Genomic DNA, 20,112 nt, shown 5'->3' on the forward strand with positions numbered 1-20,112 from the left:
TTTTTTTTTTTGTAATTTATTTGTAAAATATTGAAATGTTGCGTTGATTTATCACAATAGAATAAAATAGATAGAGTAAAGAATATGTGTTCATGTTTTATTCAATCAATTGAGTTTATTCGTTTCAATAAAATATTCCCTCTCGAAAGAAATAAATAAAAATTATTAACAACAAGAAGAGGTACTTTAAATGAGCAATAGAGGACAAATCCCTATGGCACCAGATCGATTCCTTAATCTGATTATTTGGAATGTTTTAATTAACTTATATGATCTCTGCCTGCGTCTTTGTCTTTTATGGATGTGTAGTCCCACGTAATCCATAAGGATAAAAACGTTTAACAGAATTCTGATTATTTAATTCAGTGTTTTGTGTTATATTTTCATCACGTCCTGTCCGATGGGAGACCTTTTATCGCAAACCCGCCTCTGAAGAGTGGCTTAAAAGCTTCAAACAGTCGCTCTGTCCGCTTTGCAGAGTTCTAAAACTCAAATGAAGTAATTTAATATGAAAAATCAATTTTTCATGTCGACCATACGAAAGGATTAGATTTACTCACTTGGATAAATTTTCCAACAGCTCTGCTGAGATTCGTAATAACAGTGAATCCAGTACCAAAGGCCTGTGGTGGTACATCCAGCGAGACTTTATTCCTGTCAAACTCAGGGATATCCTCCTCAGTAGTGGTGTGTATCTAGGAAATTGAATAATTCACTAAAAAGTCCAATTTAAATGGTCCGTACCTTAAATGTAAATTATGACGTGAACTCCTCCCCACGAATGGAGACGAAAAAGTGCAATGATGAAATAAAATATTTTATATTTTGAGAATTATTTCAACAATTGATGCAATTGCTACTAGACTTATTATTATACTAGTGCAAGGCCTTGAAGGATTCAGGGAGAGGATTTCTCTTTTACATTGAATGTCAATGAACAATAAATGTCGAAACAATTTGATATTTATTTCGGACTCGCCGGAGTCGCCTATAATTTATTCAACACATTCATCGAAACATTTTTCATTATAAAACACCACAGTAATCATCATGAAAAAAAAATTGCAATAGGTATATCTAGTTGGTTGTGCATAAAAAACCTATTTACATCATATACACAGTGAAATGGTGAGCCCATCAGAAGTGCAGGTAAGCTTCAAATACAGGAATAAAGTGAATCCGAGTACATCGGGGGTACAATAAAGGTGCAATAGTAATTGCAGTTCAAGTGGGAATTTAATACCTCTGTGGAGGGAGTATAAAGACAATTGAGCAAGGGTTATTTTTCGAGTTAGATGCACGCCTTCACTCAGTAGATGGAATGAATTTTCAGGGCTGGAAATAAAATATAACAATTTAGAGGGAGTTGTTCTCCCCTGCTATCCTCTTCTCGAGCTCTACGTTAAGCCCGAGGCGGCTCCAAAGCGCATTTCTATCACTAATCACCCATTTATAAGGCGTTAGAGACACCTCGTGCTTCGACGAATTCATTACTAATATCAAGTGCCGAAGATTTGTTCAATTAGTATATCTACTTATCTACTCTTCTTTGATGAAACGAGCCAATAATTCATTAATTCACATTCATTATTTTCTCATTTCACCGGTCAACCAAGTTAATTCTACATGAAAAACTAAAGAGTTTAGAGTCAATCTAGTTATTACAATCTCAACTCTACAGGGATATCTACATTTTGGATCATCTACATCCAGAGCCTATCAAATTAATTTCTCTGCAATAGAAAATAATAAACTTTGATTAAGAGGGAGGAGCTCATTAACGACTTATTAAGCCTGATTTTCAATATCCATTTTCGAGGTATTCTCAATATCCTACCCCACCGCCGCCACCCACATTGGCGAACGCCCCGAGATTTATTCCTGCACCCGCACCACCACTTGACTTTATATCATCATCGTTATTGCCAGCTCCACCACTCAGACTTCCACTACTGCCGCTCAAGCTCGTCAAAATACTTAGCGCACCTCCAGCTGAACCGCCACCTTCGCCACCTGATCCTCCTGATGAACCTGAGTATAAAATTATTATTATTACATTAAAAAGAGTGTTTTTTTTATTTTTTATTTAAAGGTTGACATAGACGAGCCATCTATCAGCCACTATATAATGAATGAATTGAAATTGAACAAGTGAATACCTCCTGAAAGACCACCAACAATTGAACTAAGTGGTGCAACCTTCTGTGCCACAGCTCCCACAAGACCCTGGGCAGCTGAAGAAACTAAAGTAGTAGCACTGTTGATTAATGGCCCGATGCCAGCACTAGCTGCCTGAATCTTCTTTCCAAAGATATCGCTGACGAAAGCACTTGTTGCCGACTGAGTATTATCAATTCCATAAATTGCATTTTTGGCTTTATTCGACTCGTCCAGCACCGAGAGAGCTTTCGTCTTAGCGTCAAGGAAGGAGTCAAGTTTCTGAAAGTAATTGTTGAATATTTATAGAATGGATTCAAAGAGATAAAAAACTTTCAAAGAAAAATTCAACATGCTGCGACATATTGGCTCAGTTTGACCGCGCTGTGCTTGGTAATAAGCAATAATATGATTGCTTAGCAAGTCCAAAGCTATTGAATCAAGTTATACTTTTTATGACTTATCAGCGAGTCAGTTGAATCTTTAACAATCATTCAAATTTTCAAAATATATTCCTCATTTTCATCGCAAAGAAATACCAAATCGCTGCTAGACTTTTCAGTTTCCTTGAATTTTATATTATAGAAATTCCAATACACTCACTCCGAATACAAAACCAATAATTCCATTGGTTACTCCCAACTTGACTATACCGATTTTTCGTTTCTCCCGGTCTCCGTGTTCCTCATTGGCAGTATCACCTTGCTCCTCAAGCACAAAAACCTGTGAAATTTTTTTATTGAATTTATCAAAAATAACTGATTCAATATTTTTAAATTCAAAATTGCCACAAAAATATTGTTATATTAGTTGAAAATGCACTGATGAAATACCAATGGAACCCAAATGACGTCAATCCCTGTGAACACGTCGGAAATAATTTATGAGAGCACCAATGACGCAGGTGAAACGCAAATCGCGTTAATAGTTTGAAAATCCCAAATAAACAAAATGTTGATTTACATATACTCCTCTTTCACTTTTTATTCGATGTATTCCATTCATAAAGGACAACTGCCTTGACACGAATAATAGCCATTCACTATTTTTAATCCCTCTCTATTCGAGTGATAAATCGTTGGGATGGCTCGAGGGCCTCGGCCAAACAATTTTTAACATTTTTTGCGCAATTTCCAGCATCCTTTTTTCAACTTCACACACAATTTATCGGGAACAATTTCCTACGATTGGCAATTTTTTTGGAAATCAATTAGTAATGATCCGTTACATTTTTTATACTCTAATTTTAATAAAAATTAACTGGAAATCTAACGGTTTGACCGCTGTCATTGCAAGTGTCACTCGTTTATTTCGTTATCATTGTTTGTAATAACGTGGAGATGTAAAAAAATTTCATCCGGAGACGAGAAACGTGGCTCGTCGAGTCTGAAAGGATTGGAGCTCAATGCAGCCCGGGTACTTTCACTCTTGACTCGGATACACTCGCGGGTTCCTCTTGGTAATCAAAGAAATTGAAAATATAATTTAACATAAATTAGAATCTTCTATTCGAGACATGATTAATAAATGAATTAACAATTAATTATGAGCTTACCTCATTTATTGGGCTTATTTCGTTGGTATCCCTCTTGACGATTGGACTGCATCTAACGAATCCCAGGAGTACGAGAACGTATAGCACCAGGGACAACTTCATTGTAATTTTGATATTAGTCTTCAAAAAATTTTCTGTTGAAAATTGTTTAAATTTATCAGATTCATAGGAGTAACAAGGCCTGATGATTGATACCAACGGATTAAGTGATGACGTTGGTGAAGATTCATTGACGAATATAGTTTTTATGGTGTTTCATAATCGATAATAATCAATCACTTACTGAAATTTGAGTGTCACTTGAGTGTCGGTAATGTTGAAAGTCGAGGAGAGTTCGATGCGTGCCTGTTGAGGTGCGAGACTCGTTTGTGGCAGACTGGTGTGGAGAACCCGATGGTATCTTGAAAAACCCACCAAGTGATTGGGGAAGGAGCACCTCGCACACGCACCTCAATCGCTTTTCTGCAATTTCAAATACCAAATCTTTGCTAGCATTTGCTAGATAAATTTTTATATTTAACGCGAGGGCGAAGGGACTTTTTTCGCAAGATACTTGTCGGTCGTGGTGACGATAGAGGAGACGAAGAAGGATTCTAAGTGAATTGTTAATTGGTGATTGTACCTGATGAGTTGTCGGAGGTAAGTGGAAGCAGCTGGAAATGGTAAGCCTTTAAGAGTGCCCTCGGGGATCAGGGTAGGGGAGCTTCAGCTTCGTATACAGGATTGAAGGTTTGGTTTTTCATTTAAAGAAAAAAAAATATATCAGTGGTCTAAGGTTTTCTAATCGTGCCATTTTTTCATCTCCTCACAATTTTGGCAAACATGATTTTCATTTGAAAAAAGTATAAATAACTCTTTGATTATATTTCATGAAAATGAAATTTTATCACCACTTGATGATGGATGACTTGAGTTAAACTCTTAATAAAGTTATAAATTTAAAGTCATAAATGTATAGAGAATTATTGTAGGGAAGGAATTGAAAAAAACGGAATAATGGATTCTTGTTTTTTCTTCATTTCTCCTCCCGTCGGGTAGTCCTCCAAAGTTCAGGATCACCAGCACGGTTAATAGATGTTAAGGTAGTTTATCATGCACTCTTACGATTCATTACATAATTTGTATCAAATGAGTATGAATTACGAATGGAACTCGGCGATAAATTGACCTTATTTCTTTATTCTTTTTTTCATTCCACGTTTCTTTCACAATATAGGTTTCACATAATTGTGATTTTCCAGTGATTTGAGTAATCGGCCATTATTTAAGATGGCTCACGATTATTTGTATGAATCTGTTGCATGGGATTATTGTGCAATAACTGGCTTTATACACATTTTTTTTGTTTACCACACTTTGCAAGTCCAACGCACATTCCAATAATACCCGCATCCGTATGATAGCTTTTTAATCGAGTTTAATGCTGCTCACGGATTAAAATGTCGGGAAAGGATCAAGGACTACCCCAGTTACATTCAATTCGACATTTAGGTAATACATTGTGCAACTTATTTCCAAAAAAAAAAATAAAAACCATTTACAGTTTCTTGCCACTGATTCACAAAACTCCGCTGGAATAACTTAATGCTATTCGCAAAGAAGTATGATATTTTTTAATACATAAATAAATTTTTTTTTTTTTCCACAAAAAATGCATTCAAAAATCAGATGGACTCGTTGTTTGTATTCAACATAAATGAATAGATAGGTGAAAAAACGTGAATAAAAATTACGTCACCACTCATGTAACTCGGTGACGAAATTTTTATTTTGATGATGTTTACATGAATTGGAGAAAAGTTATGAGGCAAAAGATAAATATTTCCCTGTGATTCCATGTTAAATTACATTTTGACTATGAATTTATATACCTGAATTTTTATATTAATACTAATTCGAAAATTCATATGGAAAATAGTAGGTCTAATAAGAAGTTATATATGATATATTTATTAATAATAACTCGCCTGATAACTTTCCAGGTCAAGCTGAAAAAAAGCTCTCACGTAGTGAAGTGAAAGAACCCTCTCCGGTTGTTTTTCACTGAGCAAAAATTCCAGACACTTCTCATTAACACTGGAGGGTTCAAAGACAAAATTCAATGGCTTCATCACTGCCGCCTTACCCACCAGAAATAAGTTAGATCAATTGCGCATTGGAAGGCGAAGATTACGTTGCACAAGTGGGTGGCTCATTTTTATATAATCAATGGGCGGAAAATGGAAAGTCCGATTTGTCTCTGCGATTCAAAGTCAATGTTCCGTCAATGATACCGGTTCAATGGAATATGCCCAACCAGATCGACGTTGCTGCAGTTACGACTATGTGAGGCTTCATTCCGTTACCTCACAGTAGAAAGAAAGAAAGTTGTCACTGAGAAAATTCGATTGGGTCGTACATGACCCACACCACGCGTATCGTGTTGTAATTACAAAATAATAGGGAGCTCGCTAATGAGTTCAATTAGAGTGGGAATATATTCTCATATTACTCAAATGCATAACGTGAATTTGATTGGCAGGTGGATAGATCGATGCAGTTGCATGCTAAATCGTAAAATTGGATAAGCAAGTCAGAAATAAAAAATCGTTGAAAATATTTGGATTAGCAGAATGAGAGTGTTTTTTTTTTTTTCAATCCATCGATTAGGTCACACTTTCACATACATAATAAAAATCATCATCCTGGATTTGGAGGAACTGGGACTACATAAGATTCATGGAATTTTACGTAACTTTGAGACCTGTGGGGCTCGCATCCCATGGTTAATCCAAATAAATCTCTCTACTCTCTCCCAGAAGTATCATTTATCCGGGAGGGGACTGCAACAGTTGGTCCATTGTTACGAGATAATTTTTATTATTCTCTTTCTCTTTCTCATCGTTCACATTTCTCTGAGGATGAGGATGATTTCTCCTTGATACAGCAGTTTGGCCTTTGTTTGGGGAGAGGTTGATGATTAAACACAGTAGAAAGTCATTGGGAGAGGATTATGCAATTTGATCGATCGATGAGAAAATTAATGGGGAAGCATATGTGAATGAGGAAATGTTGGGCCTTTCAAAATAACCCATAATTTTTCACCGATATTACTGACACGAGCATTAAATAATTTTTAGTGGGTGCAAAAAGGTGGAAAAGCAAAATGACTATTTTTTGTGCTGTGCATTATGCTGATTTTCTAGCGGTCCAAGGTGTACCCTCTGTTGCTTACTGGTCCAGTTGTTACAAAGTATAATAACGCAATCAACGGGACAAGTTGAGTGTACACGGTGGAGGGAGAAAAATTCTACTTGTGATATTAATCGAGTGTCAATGACCTCGAGCGATCCCTGAAGTATATTACCACATAATGTATTGGCGAAAGGAAGAACAACTTGAAATACACTGACATACATGGAGGAAAAAAATATTTTAGGTTCATTAAAAGTTTATTCATAAATGAAGCTTTTGATTTCTAACGGGAGAAAAAATCTTTCTGTGCTCGATTATTCATCACCACAGGAGTAAACGCGTGAGATGATCAAACGAAAAATAAGGTAAAACAAAAGCTGAATACTGGGGGATTATGCAAATAGAACAATGAAAAATAAGAAAAATAAAATAAGTTAAGTGTCAACGGGCGAAACATGAAGAGACATTGACTCGAGAGGTAATATTATTCATGAGAAAGTGGATGGACAACACTATAATAGACTAGACTTTATTCAATTGTCAAATTTTTTAATAATTGCCGAATTATTTTATCCACGCAGATAAGAACATAAGAAAGAAGATGTTCATTATGATTTTTCAGGCTCCATAAAGTGGTCATTGTGGATCCATTATGAGATTTTCACCGAGACTCGTGTTATCCGGAAGCATGGCCATAGCCTGATGGTGCGCCGTAAGTAGGTGCTGGCTCTTCTGACGATGAAGCCCCCAGAATCCCAAATACAGCATTTATAAGGGACGAAACTACTTGGATTCCCGCCCCAAGAATGTCCTTTACGGAATTGCCGAGGAGAGCGAGGGGATTGACTGACGCTGCAGAGACAGCCTGTCGATCCGATCCAATCAATTGACAATGGAATATTGATATTGGAAAGACATAAAATAATAAATAAATTTTTTTATATTATAAAAGATTTTTATTGTAATTAATTGTACTCACAGCTCCCGTAGGAAGATAACTATCTTGTGCTGTGGCCGCTGCAAGTGGTCCCTGAAGTAATAAACAAAGTTTGGAGTTTAGCTGAGAGATGCTAAGTACGATAGCTCCCTGCAGAAACTCACCGAATTATGGTGCACGATGGAAGGACGTGGTGATGGCAGTCTCGTCGGCGTTGCCACGGACGCCACTATCGTCTGATGATGGGGATATAGATAAGTCGGCCTCACTGTAGATCCGATATGCACAGTACTTTCAGCATGGCTCGGTCCATTCTAATTCACATGAATGCATCACATATTTATCCACTTTTATAATCATTACCTTCTGACTCAAGCTCGACTTTTAGCTATTGTTGAAAATACTAGTGAAAGCACTCACGCTGAATGAACTGTGGAGCGGATTTGCTGCTGGCCTGCCAGGGAACCCTACATTTATTGTTGATGATGTCACTGGCGTCTAAATTCCCAGACATTCGAGGGTTTAATCATAGATAATTGGCATTGACGATTTTATTGGCCCATTTCATTGGTGTATTTTATTTATTGATAATTTTGACTATTGACATAATTATTTTTTAGTTTTTCAGTGATATTCAGAGCATTGTAGTTATAATAATCTGAACAAATTCTTACTCCATAACGAGCAGCTCCTCCGCCACCAGAAGCCCCAGATGATCCCCCACTGAGACCTGCACTCGTTCCAGCTAAAACCCCTGACAAAATCGAACCAACCAATGCTCCTACGTCTGATCCTCCAGGAGTTCCTGGTTTCAATTCCTACCAAATAAATGTTCAATAACGTACAATAACGTTCAACTGCATTACTTAATTTGTCCGAACGATATGCTTTGTAATATGCTAACTCACTCTCAACAATGCAGCCGTAGTACCTGCAATAACAATCGATAGTGGTGACATCCCACTGGGCTCCTGAGGCTAAATAATACGCAAGTATAAAAAATCAGCAGTTTCATTCATCAAGAAAAAGTAAATATTCGCATGTCCACTTTCACTGCCTATCTCGATGGTCATAATAAAATTTTGCAAGCTTTATTGCTAATGCAACTTGTGTTTCGAAATTGTACGAATGGAAATGCAAATAACAGAGTTTAGTCACTACAAAAATGTGATTAATTACCGCGCTAAGGGGCCCTGCAATAGCTGTGATTAATGCACCGAGAGATGAACCATCGGTTGGTGGCTAAAACACGTGATGCAATTACATTGAATAATTATTCAACTAATAATTTTTCATTTGTGATAGTATTGAGAACATGTTGCATGATGTGTTAACTCACATTGCTAATTGTGCGGATTAATGGGCCTATTATGGGGGCCAAAACTGGCCCGATGAATGGAGCCAGGAGATTGAATATCGGTCCGAATAGCGCTGCAAGGTCAATGCCTTGACCGTCTCTTCCCTGGAGTATCAGTTCAATCCAATATGAATAAATAATTCTAATCGTATAAGTCACGAGTAGTCAATGATTTTTTACAAATTTGCTTACATTAATTATTCTTATTATCAGTGGAACAATCATTCCAATCAGATCGTTCACACCGCCACCCTCATCATCACCATCTCCCTGGAATAATCATCCCTACATCAATCTTTCTTCAACTTTTTTTTTTTTTTCTTTTTTAGCCTTTATGATTTACCTCTGATAGACCCTGAAGAATAGGAACTGCCGCCTCGATGACTTCGATTATATCGTCCTCTGATTCGGGCTGGAGGAAATGTTTATTCATAATTTTTATGCCATGCTGATTGCCATTGTTTTTCCATACTTACGTCACTCAATCCTTCGAGAATGGGCAGGGCTAGGGGTACAAGATCTGCTACTGATCCAAGTGATCCTCCCTACATAAGTAATTGTGTTCTTTCAAACGAGCGAAAAGTAAGTTAGTAAATCATAAAGATGTTATAATTATGAAAATTACCTTTTCCTCCTCATCACTGTCATCAAACTCCTGCCTCTGAGAGCTCTCATTTCTAGTAGGTCGCTGTGGCAATTCCATCAGAAAAAAAAGTTCAGAAAAAAAGACAATATTTCAAGAATCTTGGAATAGGAAAAAATTCATGCAAAATTTATCACTCTTGATGATTGTAATCGCGTCAACATAATTCCATTGCGTACAGGTGAGTGAATCGATTCAACAGACTGTTGCGTAAACCATGTGTACGAGTTTTCTATTTGTCCCTGTGAGAGCTTTCTCACTTGATCCGGCTTGGGTAACAGATCAATGATACACCAGTACAAGGAGAGATTAAAAAAAAATCGCCTGATGACAGGACACAAATGTTAGTGCAGTGATGGGCTTATGAATATTGCCATCAGCAGCATGAATATGAATTTTTTATTTTTATTACTTACATCATCGAAGAGGAAAGTAGGTCGGGTGGGATCATCGGGTGGTCTTTTGTTCTTTCTGATTGCTGAAGATGTTGTCGCAGATTCTTGCAATTTAGAGCCTTTATTTGGCTTTCTAATGAGACCCAGGGATTTTAGGATGTCGCCCAGGGTAGATAGTTGGCGCTTGCGTGAGTTATCCCTGTGTATTGCAATTATCAAAAAGCATTTTTTACCATTTGAAAACATTGCTCCATTATATAATTATCTATTCTACTTGAAAATCACTTGATTATCGATGGAACATAGTGTGGGGTTACCCACCTGGTTCTGCTATTATTTTTCCGCTTAGGAGCCTCCAATCTCTCCTTCTTCTCCTCAGGATCATGAGACTTCTCTTTACAAGGCCTTTCCTTGAAATTGCCAGATTGATTGCTCTGAAAATGATCTCTGATCACGAGGTCTCGTGAATGATTGCAATCACTGGTAATCTGTCGCGGCACATGTACTGGAGAAGAAAACACTAGCGGAGATATATTTGGTGAATTATTTGAGCCCGTTGCAGTAGTATTCGCCTGGATTTTTGATACGAATTCATGTGGTTCTCTCGTGATAGTGATGTATGCTTCAAAAGGGATAGAAAATGGCACTGGACTAGGTAGAGAAATTTTACTCCCATTGAGAAGCATGGACGATGGAGGGCGTTCGGTTGGCAACTCTACAGCATCCGAGTTATTTTGCTCACTGGAAGACAAGATACTCTGGGCGATGGTACCTCCAGAATTCAGCTTGATCATTTTTTTGTTTTTTGATACTTCTGAATCGCCAATTGCATTGTAAGCATATCTGGAATATTCATTTCCCCGTAATTTATTGGCATTATTACCGAAAAACAACGGGAGAAAAGCCTCGGCATTGAGCAGGGGCGCAAACATTTCATTGCCAGTCTCCGACCAAGAGTCCATATCTTCGTATCCAACAACTGCATTCCGAGAAGCTGCAGACTGTTCTTTTATCTCGACATTTTCCGCATTCTTTGCACTCTTATTGCCATCTCCATTCTCCGATCTATCACCACCAAGTTTTATATCGATCTTCGATGCCATATTGTGCATGGTATTCTTCACCCATGCAAACAATTCGTCCATTGACGCAAGCTTGATCGGTAATTTGATCTCGACAAACTTTGGACGCGTTTTGACTTCCTTGGTCTGACTTGTCTGATTGTAAGCACTGTTCACCGGTAAAGGTATAGGGACCGAAACAATCGCATTCACCCATATCACTATGAAGAGGAGCATAAAGCTCCTGTATTTTAATCGAGACATTCTTAGTATGAATAGTACGAGTAACTTGGCGATGTTGACAACGTCTCTTTGACAACTAGGAAGCCCGGAGGCTTTATATGCCTCCTGGATTACAGTCGGTGAAGATAATGAGGTCCTTGCTGCTTCCTATCAATCAATAGTATGCATGAGCGCGTACACTCTTTGTCGGGTTTCCGTTGTTACGTTTTTTCTCTTCCTTCAACTTTCCTCGGATTATTTTAATGTGCTCCGATTTATCGGATTAATTCGTTATGACATTCACCATTTTGACGTGCTCTCTATTTATCGTTTTTTTCGATGATTTTGCTATTGGGATTAGCGATCGGTGATTCATTATTCCGCTCGTGATTTGCAGTTTCTTTGATTGAATATGATTGGATTAAACTGTCGAGCTGTCATGTTGATTTTCTGTGGTTTTGTCCCAGAAATAATTGTACGCAGGGAATAATTTGTCTGTCTGGTATTTTCTTGATATTATCGTGGGATCTTGGCCTACTCATTGAGGTGAATAGGGAAAACAATGTAAGGACACTTTTCATGCTCGTGGAAATTGCCGGGGATCTTTGATTAGCGATGCCATTTCCTGAGTCTGAACAATCTGTCTGCTGCTATTACCTGATGTTAATCGATTCTTAGAGGTTTGCCAGTTTCATGATTAATTTTATAGAGAAAAGATTTTTAAAAATCGAATTTATGAATCAACCAGTATGTACACGTATATTTGGCGTGTGAAATGATTATAAAATCCTCAAAGGGAGAAATTTTGCTTTAATATATTTGTCTTGTCTTCTTGGTTTGGCTTGTGTAGATAAACATTAAATCAGACAATTGGTCAATGACGATATGCCAAGCGACGGCGTATCATGAAACGCTCATCGAATTGAAACGAGGAGACCTCGCTTGTGCGATGATACCTTCACTTTTTTTTTATACTTTTTTTTATTGTCTCATTTTCTGGATCAAAGGGTTGACAAACACATAAATCTAGTAATTATGGCTCGGCCTCTCGGTTTTAATTCTTTCATTTGAGATTTCAGGATTTATTTGGTTTCAAATTGAATTTTTTTTTTATTATTCATTATTGTAAATAAGAGGTGAGGGATTGTACGGAACTCAGTGTCTCCGTCTAGCGAATACGGAATAAAACCACGGCTAAAGAAATTGTTGAGTTTGTCGGTAACATCGATTTGATGGATCGTGATCGGGAAGGGTCTTAAGGCCCGAATGGATTATTTGGGAAAGATTATTTACTCCGAAATTTGGACTCCTAGTTACTCCGGAAATTAATAGTTTTTTCCAATAATTGTTAGCTAGCGCCGTAGCGGTTGTCAACAATTAGAGCGCTAGCTAACAATTATCGGAAAAATCGATTAATTGATGGAGTAATTAGGTGTGCCAATTTTGGAGTAAATTATCTTTGCCAGACAATCCAACCGGGCCTTAACAGAAAACACAATATCCTCTTTATGAAAGCCACAAGCTTCTTAAAAGAGATCATTTTTTATTCTATTTGCCTGTCAGTCTAGTCGTTAGCAATAGATGCTTTATTTGAATAATTATTTTATCACAAGGTCAACGACATTCATGGGACAATCTCTAGAGTTTTCAGAATATTCCTTTTCAAAATATCGGCAATTGATTTCTGTCAAGTCCAGTTAGTTAAAAGTAAAATTTGGGGGAATGGTGGCGGTTAAAAGTCTTATAAATCGGAAATCATTGGAATGGCAATGGGAGGATAAGTAATAAATTGGCATTCAACCAAAACGGTATATATTTAACCTGGCAAATTCTCCTATGAAACTTTCTCACCGTTTAGTAAAACATTATCAACTTCAAGGAGGTTGTTTTCAGCGGGCAGAGATCCAATTGTAGCACCTCCAGTTGAATATGATAGCATTATGATATGAACGTCTGAATATCAATGGTATGTATTTTTTTAAATATAAAGAAGGGCGGCCTTGATCCATACCCAAATTAAAAAAAAAAAAACATGAAACAGTAAATTTCACGTTTTCCCCGTTAATCGGATCATTGACTTCACCCTGCGGCCTCTAAAACAATTTTTTATTTAGCAAGACTGGAATTTTCCACTAGTTGGCCAATTTTATTGCAATACTACTGATTGCAGAGGTTTCACGATCATATGATCTATCGTATGATAGCTAAAATGGAGGATTGTAAATGATAATTTTGGTCATTATTGCGATATTTATTATTCGAAAGACTTATAGAGATGAGTAAAATGCTCGAAGAGTATGAAAAAAAGCTCGGAGTAAGCTCTATTTGTCTGCTTGTCCTGTATGATTAATATAGATGTAATGTGATGAGGAGATGAGTCTTGAGGTTGAAGTTGAGGGAAATCAATTGAGATGGTTAAAAGTGCTCTTCCTCTTCCCCCATTTAGCCGGTATTGATGGCGAGGCTACAACATATCTCAGGTGTAGCGTGGAGGTGGCTGGGATAAGTCTCTCCTGGTAATAAAAGCCGCTCACTGTACGTCGCCACACACAGACAGTCACAGATAGCCAGGCAGAGCTGGAGTCCCGCGAGCTCCCAATATTTTATTTCGAGTCTGAGTTTAAGTTCATTGATAACGGATTTACGTGTGTGGTGAGTTGACTGTTTATGCCCATTTCCAAAAGCTTCCATCATAATTCCATAAACAATCTGCCAAAATTCGCAATCATTGAATTTTTCCAATTCTTAAATAATTATTCAATAATTTATAGTAAAATTTTAAGTAAGAGTGTGAAGTGATAAGAGCCCGTCAAGTTTCAATCAGCGATAATGTCTTTTGAATAATAATTCAAGATTTAGTGGATTTTTCACAAATAATTAAGTCAATTAAGTCATATGATAATAACAACTATTTATAATGTGAGTAATGCTTGGGATTTATTTCATCAATCCGAAAATTGGTTGGCCTTCGAATTGAGTTGGCCAAAGTGATTGGAGTTGACCGTCAGGTTGAATGCGTCAGCCCATGTGCCCTCGGCTTGTTTCACGTTCCACCTGTGCATTGAATCCTCCCATTATCCCCTTTGCTCTCACACGTCCTTCCTCGTCAACAGCATTTTTTCATTCGAAATCATTAACATCACCATTCACGTATACGAACATCCGTGACTTGGCTTGCGTCTAAAAGGCCTAAATTCTACCCCATACCTCACTACAACCTACACTATTTTTAATGTCGAGATAATCTTATAAATTCTACTTTCGTTATTGCCGAACGTATGGATTTCATTGATATTCACCATTTGTTTTGTATACTTTGTTTTTTCATTATAATACTATACAATGCGCAATACTTTTGCCCCACAACTTTCGATTCTTCTTGAACGAAAGTGAGTCTGTTGGTGTATTTCGTGCTCGAGAAAGGTGAACACCTTTTTCTTTCACGCCGGCCAATCTTTTCAGATTCAAAGTCCTTTCAAATTGCTTCCGTTGCCCCTCACTTTTACGACATTGAGGATAAAAATGATCTTAAAGGTACAGGAAAAATAGACAATCGAATGTCCAATTTATGAGCTTCCATGGTAGCTATTTTTCATCGGTTTTGGATTGTGTTTTTTTTTTTTTTTTCAGAATAATTACGGTCTGAAGTGCAAGAGACGCGATGAAATTCACAGTGATAATCCTGGTGGCCGCATGCCTCATTGCTCTAGTCAGCTCCATTCCAGTTCCTGAAGCCGATGGACTTCAATCTCAGGTGACTTTTTTTTCCATGTGTTTGCGGTAACTTAATGCGGGTTTGTTATCAGTGTAATGGATACAATAAACCTTGTTTTGTGGAATAAAAAAGTGAATATCGATTGGTTATGATCATCCTTGATCTCAATGAAAGGGAGTCATTATGGAAGACCTTGTTTATGAGTTTAATTAATTATGATGATGATGAGTGTAATCATGGGCATTATCGATTTTTTCACAGGCAAACGTGATGTCTTAAACAAATTTTTTATTAATTTATTTTTTATTGGACTAGTTAGCATTGAGGTTTGTCTTCGAGGTTTCATTTAAATACGAAAAAAATATTTGAGAAATTGTTCACTAATTTTCTCTATACTCAATAACATTGAATATAGACTTTGAATAATGAGCTTGTGTTAAATTGAATATAAATTCTGTTGCCACTTATATTAACTCTGATTGAATGGAAAACAAAAAAAAAATAAAAAATAAAATATTGGCGAAGTGCAAAACTAGGCATTCCACTCTCGAGTGGAAAGTAACAGTAGTATCCGACCACGAGTCAGCTTTTCACGTTTTCGCTGAGAGCTGGCGGATTATCTCAGCGTCTTGTCTCCCTCTATCGAGATATTTTCCCTTCCTGTGTTGAATCTTTATTTTCTTGATTGAATGATTTTTCAAAAAATTCTCTATGGCTTCATTATGCGGCAAACAGTCCAAAAAAATTATTTCAATCAGTCAAGATAGTTCGAGTTGCGAAAAATAGTCGAAAATGGGACGAGAGCATTCATGAAAATATCAAACGACGTATAAAAGGTTGAAAAATAATTGTCGAATGGAAGCATTAATAATAGTGAATGAGATGCATCTAAAGATTGCGCCATGTCCCATCTATTATTACTCAACGAGCGCTTTAATTATAGAATGAGGAAGGAAATTACCTGCTAAGTGTGAATATCGACCCTGTTAGTTAAATAAAAAAGACATGCCGAAGGACGCTCGAGGCCTATCAATGCGTAAATATTAATATTTTTTATTATTCCACTGTCCCATGAGTTACATGAGCCATTCCGATGTCGTGGGTAACACACACATGTTTACTGCAGTCCACACGCTCATTCGGATTACTTTCACTTGCTTCAAGATTGTCTGACTAACTCGCCAACTGGACACTTTCTTCGCTCGATCGATAGCAAGATGGAAAGTGCGTAGAACTTTTGAGTATCTAAAATAGGAATATTCAAATACCCATGTTTTTTTTTCACAGTTCCATTTACTATTTAAATAATAATTGATAGAAATCAAAATGAATAGTGATAGGCTGAATGGAAAAATGATGATTTTAAAAATCAATTTATATCCATTTGCTCGTGATTTTTGTCAATTCAATTATTTTATTTTTATTTTTTCTTCATGTTCTCATAGTGAGTTTTAACTTCAGAAAATTCGAGCAATTTTATCATTTTTTGTGCCAACAAAGGGTAACAATGTGCCGTCATCCATGATCATTCATTCGAACAGAATGCTGTGTCTTTTGTGGGGAAAGTGGACCATTAGATCAATGCTTCATGCTGTACGTATTAAGCAAGAGCCACTTCTCTTTGCATTGTGATACAATAACGAATTTTCTTTTTTCTCATGTTTTTATTTGCTTGCAATATAATGTTGGAGAATTATTCTTTAAAATTCCAATGATACAACCCGATATATTGACTAATGCCAAAATTTAAGTGAAACTCATTGATCTTTCGTTACTAAGAAATAAACGAATAAAATGTTTTGTATAAAATTTGATGATAAATATTTTTGAAATTTCTACATGAGGAAGACCGTTTTGTGGAGAAGCATACGAAACTATAAGAAATCCCCTGCAATGACACGTAGTTTCTGGTTAAGCTTCAGGACATTATCGTTATTTTGGTTCATTGCCCCCGGATTGCCTGAAAGTTCTCGTCTCAAGAATGCAATGAAAGCTCAAAGTTATAAAAATTTTATTGAAAAATGAGAGAATGGTAGAGACAATTTGTCTCGTTGAGAAGAAAAAAAGTCTTTGGGGAAGGTGAAGGAAAAGAACATGAGTAATCAATTACTGGAGAAGTATTGGAGGAATTTATTTCTCCAAAATTAAATGAGCCAATGGGAATATATAAATTTCTAATAAAATTTCAGGCACTGGAGCGGTTAGTTATGGTCGAAGGCGACAACGACGCCGCACTAAGAAGTAAAAGAACGATCGGCATACTTCGCCAGCTCTTCCCTGGCATCTCCCAGGTCAGAAACTATTGAAAATCAAACAAAAGCACCGAACAATTGGCCTGAAAACGATATGGAAATGAATAACATTGCATTCGAGACACGCGTCAATTCTCACGTGGTCGGCGTTCTCTGCGTGAAAGTGGGCGACGTTTGTAGTATCGCGGTTTTATCGCGGAGTCTTCGTCGATTTTATTGCAGACGATAATTTGTTCCACGATCTCAGAAAATTTTTACGTTTGCGCGATCCTGAGCAATATACAATCAATTGATTACTCTTTCCAATTAGTTATTTCGAACATTAATTCTCTCACTTGGTTTCACTACTTCCAGTATCAACTGGCCAAATGAATAGTGCTGTATAATTATTATTTTCTTAGTGCGATCACGCGAGCCACAAGCGATTTGCATCACCATACGGGAAACAGCAGGAATGGCGGAATATGTGGTTTCCTAGATTTATTTCCGTCTCCTCGCCTTTGCCACCGGTACATAAAAACGGCGCTATTGGCTATACATTTTCATTACATGTAGAATTGCGTCATTAGAAGTGTCCGGGAAATGTACTGCTTCAAATTTTCCAGCAACCTCGCGAGGTATGCATAGAGTGTTGGTTTGCAATTGATTGCCTCGTGACAACTGTGGAGTTTGCGGTTATCGATTTCTTTTGATTTGTTAGAGAAAAAAAAATCATTAGTCATTGTTTTAAAGTGAAGATAATTTCCGTTTTTTTTTTTTTTTCGTTTCATTAGTAATTCATGCGAGGAATTGTCGAATAAATAAATCCCCTCTTGATGCATAATTGCAAAGCATTGAATTTACTATCCGTAACTACACTGTTGGTCGTTCTGTTTTTTCTTTATTCATTAATGCAACCAATTTACCTCTCCGTGTAATAATATTTTTTAAGAATGTCCCGTTTGATTTTAATCTCCTCACCGGTCAAATACGCTGTACAGGATACAGACCTTACCAATCACCCAATTGAAATATCAAACGAAAGAAATCGGGGAAAGTGTTTTATTTCATTAGCCTACCAATAAAATCCACAAGGTCCCTGACTTTTCTTATCCTTTTTCACTTGGAACACAATGTAATAGACAGTGACCGAGCGCGGCTGATACAAAAAAAAAAAAAAATCGGTGAGACCATGAAAAATTCCTTGGCATTTTCATGGAGTGAGAAAGAAAACAATCGTTGACAAATTTTATAGATGATTGAAAACAAAGTCAACATGATTGTGGGTGAGGTGATCAAAGTACTGGGTCCGATGTTACTGCGTGGTGCACTTGGTGGAGGTCGCCAAAATGGGGGTGGAGGAGGTGGCGAAAGGGGCACAAGCAGTGACGACGGCTCAACAGTAACTGTCAAATCGCCATTCGACAATGATGACGATGATGATGATGATGAGGGTAACGGTAAGAGTGGCGCAATGGTATCGATATCACTACCAACATATCCGTCCGATGACGATAATGAGACAACTGTTACAACCTCCACAACGGCTAAACCTCATAGGGAGGACAATGAGGCAGCGCCTCCAGGTCAAATACGTTTGCAAAACAATTTTTAAGGCATAAACGCTTACAAGACTGTGCCTCTGCCATGCCGCCATTCGTCGTCTCCTCTACTTCGATTATTTCTCTCCACTACGTTACTCTCTTCTTCATTCATACTGATCTTTCTGTTTTATGGCCCAATCATTATCAAGCGTTTTTTCTTTTTATTTATGAAATTGGTGTCGCACAAGGTCCTATGAACGGATTTACCACCTTTTTACTCGTTTATTCTCTTTTATATCATTTAACATTGTAGGGGAAAAAAATATCAATCAACCACTCATGGTGTATGCCATTGATATTTTGAATTGTCCAATTTCATTGCATTTTACACTATTTTCAATATAATAATTGGTCGAATAAGTCTGTTTTATTCCATTGAAACTTGTAACATGGATGACTGTAGGACGTAAATCCAGAAGCAGCGAATCAAGTCGACCAAGATGGGGATCTAGCGGGTTCGGAGAACAACGAAGTGCGAGTCCAATTCGACGATCAAGGAACATCGGCGAACGAAGCGGTACAATCGGAACTAGCACCACTGGAGGAGATCGAGGTGAGCGACGACGAGAACAGGAACAAGAGGTTTCTCAATTTCGGTTTTGGCGGAAATAGTGGAGGAACTGGGGGCAATGCTGGGGGATCAGGAAACTTTTTGTTCGATATTATAAGGGTAAGTCCTGCATTCTATCTAATCATAAACTCAATAACAAGTAACAAAATCAAATGAAAAAAAAAAAGCGAAGGGATTTAATGTCGCCAGGTGTTTACCTCTCTAATCCAATGACTTTCAGCCAAATAGACGTTGTATTTTCGTTTGTAATGACAGATGCAGCAATCTTATCCTGAGGATATAAAACTGAGAGGGAAAAGGCCGAGTCTATGCATTTAAAAATAAAAGGAAACTGTTCACAGCTCATTATTTAATTTGCCAAATTCACAGGCAAATGTCGAAAACCCATTAGACCATAAACTATCATAAGTTTCCTGCATTGGAAATAAAAATTCAAAATAAATCCTTACTCTCGCCCTCTTTCTTTCTCTGTCTGTCTGTCTGTCTGTCT

The 20,112-nt window shown here is 37.2% G+C and overlaps 3 protein-coding genes across 10 annotated transcripts in view; 1 reads left to right on the forward strand and 2 right to left on the reverse strand.

Moving 5' to 3' along the window:
• Window positions 1-102: 102 nt before the first annotated feature.
• On the reverse strand, window positions 103-4,189 carry LOC105274179 (prediced GPI-anchored protein 23). Its single transcript, XM_011317087.1, has 7 exons — window positions 3,996-4,189; window positions 3,713-3,846; window positions 2,761-2,880; window positions 2,160-2,439; window positions 1,838-2,031; window positions 561-695; window positions 103-482 (listed from the first exon to the last, which is right to left on the reverse strand). The coding sequence occupies exons 2-7, from the start codon at window positions 3,812-3,814 to the stop codon at window positions 387-389; spliced, it is 927 nt and encodes a 308-aa protein (XP_011315389.1). The 5' UTR covers window positions 3,815-3,846; window positions 3,996-4,189; the 3' UTR covers window positions 103-386.
• Window positions 4,190-7,399: 3,210 nt separating this feature from the next.
• On the reverse strand, window positions 7,400-11,543 carry LOC105274193 (uncharacterized). The gene is made up of 14 exons (XM_011317103.1): window positions 10,540-11,543; window positions 10,240-10,417; window positions 9,806-9,868; window positions 9,657-9,725; window positions 9,524-9,592; window positions 9,373-9,450; window positions 9,163-9,285; window positions 9,003-9,065; window positions 8,732-8,800; window positions 8,498-8,641; window positions 8,244-8,321; window positions 7,988-8,137; window positions 7,866-7,916; window positions 7,400-7,751 (listed from the first exon to the last, which is right to left on the reverse strand). Exons 1-14 carry the CDS (start codon window positions 11,541-11,543, stop codon window positions 7,563-7,565), a joined length of 2,328 nt encoding a protein of 775 aa, XP_011315405.1. The 3' UTR covers window positions 7,400-7,562.
• Window positions 11,544-14,024: 2,481 nt separating this feature from the next.
• Window positions 14,025-20,112, forward strand: part of LOC105274180 (uncharacterized) — a 9,783-nt gene continuing 3,695 nt past the window's right edge. Inside the window, exons 1-5 of one of the 8 annotated variants that reach the window (XR_892975.1) lie at window positions 14,025-14,153; window positions 15,132-15,255; window positions 17,406-17,507; window positions 18,703-19,033; window positions 19,455-19,721. Coding sequence is in view for 2 of the 8 variants with exons in the window: in XM_011317088.1 (XP_011315390.1) it covers window positions 15,163-15,255; window positions 17,406-17,507; window positions 19,455-19,721 (462 nt within the window). In the remaining 6 variants the exon portion in view is untranslated. The other 7 variants (XR_892980.1, XR_892979.1, XR_892977.1 and 4 more) reach the window with 7 other exon arrangements.

This window comes from Fopius arisanus, unplaced genomic scaffold (genome assembly GCF_000806365.1).
Source record: "Fopius arisanus strain USDA-PBARC FA_bdor unplaced genomic scaffold, ASM80636v1 scaffold00009, whole genome shotgun sequence".
NCBI lineage: Eukaryota > Metazoa > Arthropoda > Insecta > Hymenoptera > Braconidae > Fopius > Fopius arisanus.

Bases quoted from the DNA above. Each gene is read 5' to 3' on its own strand.
- LOC105274179 (XM_011317087.1), bottom strand. From the start codon at position 3,814: ATGAAGTTGTCCCTGGTGCTATACGTTCTCGTACTCCTGGGATTCGTT. The intron at 2,881-3,712 runs GTAAGCTCATAA...AAAATTTCACAG, and splicing joins AAATAAGCCCAATAAATGAG to GTTTTTGTGCTTGAGGAGCA. The intron at 2,440-2,760 runs GTGAGTGTATTG...AATTACTTTCAG, and splicing joins TTATTGGTTTTGTATTCGGA to AAACTTGACTCCTTCCTTGA.
- LOC105274193 (XM_011317103.1), bottom strand. From the start codon at position 11,543: ATGTCTCGATTAAAATACAGGAGCTTTATGCTCCTCTTCATAGTGATA. The intron at 8,801-9,002 runs GTAATTAATCAC...CGTATTATTTAG, and splicing joins TTGCAGGGCCCCTTAGCGCG to CCTCAGGAGCCCAGTGGGAT. The intron at 8,642-8,731 runs GTGAGTTAGCAT...TTTATTTGGTAG, and splicing joins CTACGGCTGCATTGTTGAGA to GAATTGAAACCAGGAACTCC.